General features: G+C 33.3%; 1 protein-coding gene across 1 annotated transcript; it reads right to left on the bottom strand.

Moving 5' to 3' along the window:
- Positions 1 to 1,652: 1,652 nt before the first annotated feature.
- Positions 1,653 to 7,322, bottom strand: LOC110628350 (U-box domain-containing protein 3). Its single transcript, XM_021774987.2, has 5 exons — positions 6,876 to 7,322; positions 4,653 to 4,939; positions 4,234 to 4,350; positions 2,204 to 4,069; positions 1,653 to 2,069 (listed from the first exon to the last, which is right to left on the bottom strand). Exons 2-5 carry the CDS (start codon positions 4,932 to 4,934, stop codon positions 2,004 to 2,006), a joined length of 2,331 nt encoding a protein of 776 aa, XP_021630679.1. The 5' UTR covers positions 4,935 to 4,939; positions 6,876 to 7,322; the 3' UTR covers positions 1,653 to 2,003.
- Positions 7,323 to 10,158: the final 2,836 nt, after the last annotated feature.

Raw genomic sequence — 10,158 nt, 5'->3', positions numbered from 1 at the left:
TAAATTCATTTTAGAACATTTTAAAGGCAGAAACTGATCCATTTTAATGAAAACATGTTTAAGATAATGTGTAGAAGGTGACAAAGTTGAAATTAATTGATCACATGGATTGAAATGGTTTAATAAAGAGAGAAGTGGAAAACAATAAGATGTAATAAGTGCATGATGTGATTTATGACATAAGAAATTGTGGAAAAAGTTTGGAGAATTTGAAATAAGGCTACTGCTGGTTGAGGGGCCAACCAAGGCCAAGCCTAACAGCTCAACTGAACTCACCCATCTGCTTCACTTGGCTCCACTATCTACACAATTTCATCTGCCCCATTTCTATCCTTTTCCCCACTGTGGATGGCATCATACATTCTGCTATAATTTTTCATATTTTAAAAAAATTATTAAAATAAAAGTTCCATAATATTTTAAATTTTAAAATATTTAATAACACACCTGAATTATTTTAAAATGTGATTAAAATGATCTCACAATATTAATAAAAGAAATAGTATAAAGTATAAATATAATGACAGAATGATTATTTAATAAATTTGTTAAAATTTTAGAAATAATTTAATATATTTTTTAAAATTAAGAGATTAATTAATAAATTAAATAGTAATTAGATGTTAAAAAGACCAGAGAAAGAAAAGAGAGGAGATGAGTAGGGTGAGAAGTCACTAAAGATGAATAGTAAAGAAATTTAAGAGGTATGGTTGTTGAGAGGTATTATCGTACCCACAAAAGTAGACATTTAATATGGAGTTTGGGCCCATCTATTACTCTTGTGGGCCAAAACCTGCCTCTCTTGCAACTGTTCTTCACCCAAATTATTTTATTTTATTTCAAAATAAAATAAATTATTTTGCCCTTAAGAGTTTATGATATTAAATGATTTTCAAGTATTCAACTTGGATATTTCTTTAGTTAAGCCATTGGATGACAATAATCGCAATTGTCTGATGTCTCCCTTTCACACAACGTGACTTTGCTCATAATCAGGGGAGATGGCTGAACTCCATGCACAGTAACAGTTGCATTTCCAGTTTGAGTTTTGTTTTGCACAACCTTCACAAACAGCTGAAACGGTGTTACCTTATCAGGTTTATCAGCAGCAAGCAGCTGCTGCAAGCTGTGAGAATCTTTGCAAAACATGGGTCATAAGTGGATTTCATATCTAAGCTTTCACAGAATAGGACAACCTTTCCTGCTACAGCAACATAGGATAGAGATTCACTTATGAAGAAGTCAGATCCACTTGGTACATTGAAAACCTTTTCAAATGGAGAAGACTTATCAGAATTTATGCAGCAGTGAGATAGCTCCATTCAATGAAAAGATTTGATCCAAGGACTCCGGAAAGAAGCCGAATAATAATATCTACAAATTTCATGAAAGTCTCTGAAAGATGCCTGAATAATCTTTAGACATTGGAGGTCTAAGAATAATATTTAAAGAAACATGAACAGAAACACCAAGATGATCATCCCACCATGCCTTTCAGAATTGCAGAATAGCATACACTTTATATCTGTTATTACCATTCACTGAACATGAAACACGACGAATATACTCGGGAAATACAATCGAGTTCTAGCTGCAAAAGAGGTGTTCAAGTCGATGCATCGACAAAAACAGAACACTCAGAATTCATAACATTTATGTATGAAAAGCCATCAATCTTCATTGTTTATACTTTTATTGTATAGAAGATGCATTGATGCATAAATATTATATACATGATATATACATCATTTAGGACACAAGAAATCATCCATTTTTCTATCTAAGAAACCAAAACAAAAGCACAAATCCCCAGTGACTGCACTCAAATATTTGGGAAAACTAGAATCTAATCATCATGATATTTCCTACTGAGAAATAAATCAAGACTACAACATAAACAAATATACGCACCTAAGAATTATGTGGAAAAAAGAGCTCCCATACATCTTGATGGAAAGCAAATATATTCTAAAAAACCACAATCAAACAAAATTGGTCTCTTCTCATGATTTACCCTTTCTCATGGACACTTCTCTCTGATTACGGAAATGACTTAGAAGCTGCTGTGCCTGCAATGCATAAGATGCGTAAAGTCAGTCATACATGATCTGAAACATTGCATTTGATAATGCATATAAAACCAACAATCTTTACCATAACTTTGAGCATTTTGTTCAGCATGCGACCATAGTTAAAAGCATACCTTTTCCTTTGCTCTCAGTGTGCCGGATTGGGACAAGGCAACAAGGGGAGGAACTGCTCCTTCTTGCAAAACAAGGTTACAGAACATGGGACTACTAAGGCATAATTGCAGCAATATAGAAGCAGCGTTTTCCTTTCCCCTATGAGATCCTGCTTCAATAATCTCAACCAGCAAAGGAATGCCTCCAGCACGCACAATAGCCAAGCGCCCTTCCCCAGTTGTTGATAAATTTGCAAGAAGAGCAACTGCCTTGTCAACCATCCCATTGGCAGGATCCATCAACTCAACAAGATACTTAACAGCTCCAGCTTGAACTATACGAACCTTGTTTTCATTGAGAATTGAAAGGTTAAACAAAGCAGTAGCAGCATCTTTTTTCCCTCTTAGAGTCCCAGAGGCTAGAAGATTCACTAAGGCTTTAACAGCACCAGAACAGCCAATTTTTGCCTTGTACTCTTCCAAAACAGAGAGACTATATAGGGCTGCTGCAGAATTCTCCTTGGCTCCATCATTTCCTGATTTTAAGACGTGAATAAGGGGTTCTACTGCTCCTGCTTCTGCAATCATGATTTTAATTTCTTCACTGATAGATAGGTTCAACAGGGCTGTAACAGCGTGCTCCTGAGTTAGCTTCACTTCTGAGTATAGTAGAGAAAGCAATGGAGCAATGGCACCACAGTGGCCTATAAAGATGCGATTCTCCATTTTGTTCTTAGCAAGAAGCCGTAGTTCTGCTGCAGCAGTTGTCTGCAATTCATTTGATTGGCTTTTAAGGTCTTCTATCAAATCACTGACATGAGAAGTTGTAACCAGATGATCAGAACTGGAGTTCAAAAAGGAAAGAGAGTGTTTTCTGTGGTTATGGTTTGCATTGCTTTCCCTGTCAGCTTTCACTAATTGGTTTCCAGACAACCAGGAAGAAAATCCTGATTCTTTATTCAGGCATTTGGATGTGATCTCTCCTGACAAACCACTTGCTTTTGCATGCTTGATGGGTATTGCTGACTCTTCATTTGTTACTGGAGATACATACTCAATACTGGATATGGCACTTGAGGCTGATTCACTCCTGCTGTGAATATACGACAGTTCACGGGATGGGCGCTCGATGCTTTCAGTCTGCCCACTTTGATATCCATTGGCTGCTTCTCTGCTTAATTTAGATGAGAAATCAACCCTGTGCTTCTCAAATCCATTTGTAGCTTCAAAAGATGATTTTGACGTAGAATTGCTACTTTGCAGAGAGCAATTGAAACTATCTGAGCACAGTAATGATCGATCTGATGAGACTGAAGCTAAGGTACAATTGGTTTGCTTAGAGTTACTAGAAACTCTTATATGATTTTCCTCACACCAGTTTGTTATCATAGCTTTTACAGTGTAATTGGGAATGAGATTTGTGTGAGCAAGTGTCTGGCGGGTCTTTGGGCAAATAGTCAAGCCATGATCAAGCCATTTCTGAATAGAAGTCCTCTCATAGGTTTGCCCTGAAGCCACAATCACAGGATCCAACATGAGTTCCAGTGATAAAGGGCAGCGGAAATATGAAGGGATTGGGACCCCACTCTTTGGTTCCAAGCACTCAACTTTAAGCAAGCAATTTCGTATTTCAGATATAAGAGCCACAATTTGGTTGATTTGCTCTAAGTTCCCTTTAGCACTATTGAATTGAATATTCATTCTCTCCTTTTCAACAGCCACACTTTCTTTCAAGAGTTCACCATCCGAAGATAAATTTAGTGCCTCAATAATTTTTGGTAGGTGATCAGTGCAAGGAACAATATAATCTCTTTTACTTCTCAAAGCCGCCTCTATATGTTCTGTTATCATTTCCTGTTTCAAACATTGAAGCTCCTGCATGCAGTGCTGAAAATTTCTATCTACAGTTAGGCACACACTAGGCAACGGTAAACTAAGAAAATGACATTGGTTTGAATCCAGTTTATTACTGTAACAGAAAGAAAACGAGAAAACCATTGACAAGAAATAAAAATAATGAATACGAACTTTGTTATTAGGACTACACGCACCTGAATGCTAGTTAAACTTGAAATTGAGGAAGAAGATTGCAACAGTCTGGATAATACATGACAAATCTCTAGTGAAGAGGCTTGGATTTTAATAAACAAGTCCTCACTCTTTCGAACCTGTAAATATATAAAATAAATAGATTTTGTTTGAGGATCTATACATTTCCACTTGAAGACTTGATTGCAAAGAAAACAAGAGAAATGTAATAGATGCTCTATTAAAGCTTTGTTGCACTCACAGTTGAAAGTTTCCTTAGAATTTTATGGATAAAAAAAAGGAGGAGTTCGGCTTGTGTGTGTTTCAAAAAAAATTTTTGAACTAAAAACAAAATGTGCTAATAGAACAAATGCTACTGTCACCAATAGTGTTCCAAGCAAAACTCAATTTTTTTCCATGAAAACTAAATAAAGATGCTTACACAGCAAATCTTGCTCATCTTCGGATTCCAGTTCTCCATAAATTCCCTAGCCTCATTAACAGCCAAATCAAGTTCTTCACACTCTTTATATAGGATTTCATCAGATGATACTTTGTGATCAACAATTTCATCAAGCACCGTTTTCAAATGCTTTAAAACCATAGCCATGCTCCTATAATCCTTTTGAATAGGCATATGTGTCCTTGTCTGGCAGGAAACTAGAAGAATGAACCGAGAAATACTGTTGATAAGACATCTTACAGTTATGGGTGATCTATCCATCAGGCCTGTTTTGCAAAGAAACAAGAAAAAACTTACAATGAAAATTATACTTTGGATATATTGCAAACAATTTTCAATTACAAAATCCCCTTATGAAAGAAGATATTTTCATAACAATAAAAGAACGCTTTGAGGCTAACAGTAATACAAATTTCACATATCAAAATATGTCTGTTCTATCTCTAAAGATGAAAGAAAAATGTTTATCAAAAGAACTATTTATTTGTACAAAGCACTCATCGAATAGATTATTATTTTTATACATGGACATGAAAATGAAAAAGAAGATCAAAGAATGAATTAGCACTGGATCATTAAGAATGTGCAAATACAGAGAAATAATACTTGCCTGCTGCCCAAACAAATACAGAAATATATCAGGACCTAAAGAGGAAATTTATGTTAGAAAGTTTCTCCTGGTACAAGTTTGGTCATTTAGTTAAGAGGAATGCCAAATATACTAATGCCTAGGAGAAGTCACTTGACAATATAGGTAGAAGGCCGAACAGGAAAATGAAACAATTGGATCCTTGCTTCTCAGAAGCATAAACATTTGTTGGAGCCAAAAGTTTCTGGAATCTGGACTATGGAGAAGATAGCCTGGATCCCAAGAACATGCTTTAGTTCTAACATCTACAGCCAATTTAGCAAGTTTGAGAGCAGAATCAATTTTAACCTATTCTAGCTCCAAATCCTGCACGCACAGAGCCAGCAAGCCAGTAGAACTATGCAAGCAACAGTAAATCAAGTGATGTTTGTCCCCAGATCAATGAGCTCTCTACATCCTCAGTTACCTCTTCCTCGAATCTATGAAAGGGCTACTACACAAGGCCCCGTATCAAGAAACCGAAGTTACTCAATTAGGTAAAGGAAGACAGTCATTAAACACTAGTGAGACTTCTTCCAAGCTCAATGAAGGTAACCATTTGTTCAAGGATGTCATCCTTTTCCCTGCAGCATGCTAATCACAAGGCATACAAAACCTAGCTTACTGTTTAATTGACCATGAAGCTTCTGCATAAAACTCGGTGAAAATATGACTTTACAAAGGACCAGATAACCAATCAACAGACAGACGAGTTACTGAAGAGTGGTGCCTATTATACTCTCAAAAAAGAAAAGAATACAATGACACCCAGAGCCTTTCAAAAGAAAAGCAGCAGAATAATGACATGCCACCAAGTCCACTTATGCACAACATAGAAAGACTTCGGATACGGATTAAACCTTTTCTTTCTTTTTCTTTTTCTTTTTCTATGATGAGTTGACGCCAATTTTGCCATATCCAATAAAGCAAGCTATTTTTTTTATCAAGGCCACTTTATCCTGTCTGTTCCAAGTTTATCAAATTAGAACAAAAGAGAGAAGTTTTCTGGAAAATTAAGAATCATTCATCGTATTTTTGGTTTAAATCTTTTTCACCATGTGTCGGGTTGGTTAAAAAGCCTCCAGGAGGGGAAGGGGGGAATGAAATCTTGGACAGCTTGAAATTTGAGAGCAGCAAATAAAGAGCCTGATAATCTGAACACCATGTGAACAAGCAGAACAGAATTCACATTGAGGTTTTGGTTTACCAAAACCATATGAGAACAAAAATTACTTCTTCTTTTTTTTTCCTTCTCAGCCTCCCCAGAAACCCAAGAGATGGCATGTGAATTCACTGAACTACGAACCAATTTTTATACTCATTAGCTAATACAAGAGTATTATAAAACCAACCCTAGTGAAAATTGATCTGATGAAACATATTTGTTAAATTATTCCCTCACAAAAGTTCATTCCACACCCAGAAGATTTACAGAGCATGAATCCAAAAACAAAGGACAAACAAATCAACCCATCAAACACCATCTCCTACCCATCAATGTATAACGCAAAACACCCACAAAAGGATTAACATTCCATGAACAAAACCATAAACATGTAAAATCAAAGCCAAACCTCTCTAAAACAGTTGGCTGAAGCTGGCGAGTTAAGGCAATAACAGATCTTGATGAACATTAACATGCAACTCCTGCATAACTGAAAGAAACAAAGCTTTGTCCTTTAACAGTGTAGGAACTATTACCCTCCTTTTCATCGCATAGCTGCATGAGAGAGAGTAAAGAGCTCAAGAATAACTAGAACAAAAACTGAGGGAAAATAAAATAAAGGGTAAAACTGGTAGGGCTTCTCATGGGTTGGTTGCAGATTTGTTGGGTTTTGTGAGATGGAAATTAATTAAGAATCACAATCAACAGTTGGTAATTGTAATGAGATTAGAAATGTAATCAATGATTATAGTAGATATGACAAAAAGTTTAAGGACTTTATATGCATGGGTGGCTGCCTGATGCCTGATGCTCTGGAACGATATCCAACAGGAATATGATAGATTACAGAGAAGTACCATGATTCTCCTGCAAGTGTATAATACTCTACCTAATCACTAATAGGCCTTTCAAAAATAATAATAATAATAATAATTTGTTATTAAATTTAAATTATTCCTTTTTTCAAGTATAGATTGGCTGAGAAATTCTGCAAACGTAAACCTTAATTTTGGCTATTTTCAAAATAAGTTTGAAATAATTTATATCCAAAATTTTGTTGTCCAAATTCTTCTGAAATCCAAAAAAAATATATAATTAAAATTAGAAATTCATGAGAAACCCTCTTTCCTCAGGCATAACAAGTTTAACAATTTTATGATTTTTTCTTTCCTCAGCCATAAAAAAAAACACACTTTTATGATTTAATTCAAATTTATAAATAAATAGTTAGTGTATATTTTTTATTGAAATAAAATATACATATAATTAAAAAAAATTGTCAAGAGGCATTAAATGGCAAATTGACAAATCTAGAAGTAGTTGATAAAAATAGATGGTCAAAAGGTTCATTATTTATTTCTGTCAATTAATTTATATTTTTTAAAAAAGAAATATATATATTTAATTTATCTCATAATTTTTATTTATATTTTTTATATTATAATAATATATAAATTAATTATTATAATTATATTTAATTTTATTATATTTTTCAAAATAAATTATCATTAAATAATATTTTTTAAATAAATATAATTAAAATATTATTTAATATTTGATAAAATTAATATATTTAAAATGAATATTAATAAAAATCTTATTTTTTTAATATGTGTGAAAAAAATTATAAAATGGAATGAATAATTTATTATAATATTAAAGTTAAATATTTTATTATTTAAAATATATATCTATAAAAGTTATGTTTATGTTAATCCATAGAGACCCTTATGGCATATAGCTGTCCAACATGAATAAATAAAAACAATTTTAGTAATATTGTTTATTATAAATTTTGAGAAATATGATAATGAAATATGAAGAAATAAGTATTGTAACCAAACAAGGGATAACCAAATATTCTCCTACCAAATACACCTAACAACAACCCAATAATTACTTAGGAATTTGGTTTTCATCAATTATAAAAAATAAAATAAAATACTTTTTAATTTTTCCATTTTAACAAAACTAACTAATTAATTAGTGATTATTATTTTAAAAATTATATGGTTAGTCTTTTATATATTTATTTCATTTAGGGACGGACTATGAATTTTCTCAAAATTTTTAAATTTTATAAAGGTATTTAGATAATTTTACATATAATAAAAAAAATTATTATTAAGTTTCTGTTTTTTTAATTCAGACGCAACATACCCATAAAATATTAAAGAAAAATTTAATTCAAAATTGATAATTAAATAATTTTTTATTAAAATAAAGAGTCTAATTAATAGTGGGGGACATCTAATTAATAGGTAAGAGTCTTCTAAAGCAATATATAATTAAATTCATCACCAAATGAGAGAACAACTTTCTTGTCCCTTCTTGCCTTAATAATTATATTGCCAGCTGCTAATATATATATATATATATATATATATATATATATATATATATATATATATGTCTTTTGGGGCAAACCCAATTTTAAAATTAATTAAAGAAATTAATAATAATGATTTGAAGTTTAATCATAACACTGCTTTGTTTCATGAAAGGCTGATGCAATAAAGCTTCTAAAATAATTATTGTGGCAATGTCTCTTGAAAAAGTGGTTGGACAATAAGCAGGCCAGGCAAGGCACGGGTCTACATGTACATGATGTTTTCTTTATTTCTTCTTTCTTTCAATTATTTTAAATTCACAATCCACTATTACCATTATAAAGTTGAGGTTATCTTGTCAGATAAAATAGAACTAGTTTTTTCTAATTTTTTATTTATTTATTTATTTACTCGTAAAAAACATGGTAACATATTAATAGCGATAGCAAATCATGTTATTTTTGGCGTATACGCCATAGTCTCCTGTTTCAAAGGGCAGATGTACACATTGAGTAAGAATACGGTTCCCCAGTAAGGGGGAATGCACTTGGGATAACGTGTTAAAAAGAGCAAAGACCCAGAAAGCATTTGGAGCTTAGCAACTTCCATTTTGCTAACAACAAAACAAAACACTTTAAGTGTCGCTTTCTGCGGTGGGCTACACCTCATGTGAGAGATCAAACATCAATTAAGATGATTACTAGCAAATTAAGCAAGCCCATGTGCTGCTTGTTTCAGTTTCACAACTACGAGAACAAGAACAAAAGGCAGAGTCTGGGTCTGTGATGTTGAAATGGCGGGCAATGGCCAATTGCTGGTGACAAGAGTTGGGTATATTTTCCACTTGTAAAGACTGTAAAATAACAAGTACGGTTCCCCACAGGCTAGAGGCTACAGGCTACACGCAGAGGGCATCATTAAAGCTGGGAATACATGTGGCCACTGCTTCTTTTTGCAGTCAGTCTACAGACATACCTGATATGTCATTGCCTCTTCTTCTGGGACACCCCTAGTCTAAACTCCCAACTTTGCAGCCTGTCTGGCAGATTTTTTTTTTCTTTATAATTGGCTTCGTCTAATGTTTTTGAAAAAACAAGTTCAACATTGTTAAAACTAAAACCGAGGTTAGTGTCTTTCTATCGAGAGATTGGGGAGGAGAGGAAAATCGAATCCGGATCATCAGTTATTTCCATTTATGGCTTGCCATATTCACAAGTGACGACTACTTGGATTTTGAGATTGCATCAATTCTGAGGTTATGTTAATAAAATAGATCAAATCAAACTCGTCTTTCTAAAAGACTTCATGTATAAAAAAACTGCCAAATCATATAACTCAGAGGCAAATTTGACATTATAGCCA

The sequence above is a fragment of the Manihot esculenta genome, chromosome 12 (assembly GCF_001659605.2).
Source record: "Manihot esculenta cultivar AM560-2 chromosome 12, M.esculenta_v8, whole genome shotgun sequence".
In the NCBI taxonomy this organism is placed as follows: domain Eukaryota; kingdom Viridiplantae; phylum Streptophyta; class Magnoliopsida; order Malpighiales; family Euphorbiaceae; genus Manihot; species Manihot esculenta.
This window is presented reverse-complemented; position numbering and strand designations above follow the sequence as displayed.

Bases quoted from the DNA above. Each gene is read 5' to 3' on its own strand.
- LOC110628350 (XM_021774987.2), bottom strand. From the start codon at position 4,934: ATGGATAGATCACCCATAACTGTAAGATGTCTTATCAACAGTATTTCT. The intron at 4,351-4,652 runs GTAAGCATCTTT...ATATATTTACAG, and splicing joins AGATGAGCAAGATTTGCTGT to GTTCGAAAGAGTGAGGACTT. The intron at 4,070-4,233 runs GTGCGTGTAGTC...AGAAATTTTCAG, and splicing joins CAAGTTTAACTAGCATTCAG to CACTGCATGCAGGAGCTTCA.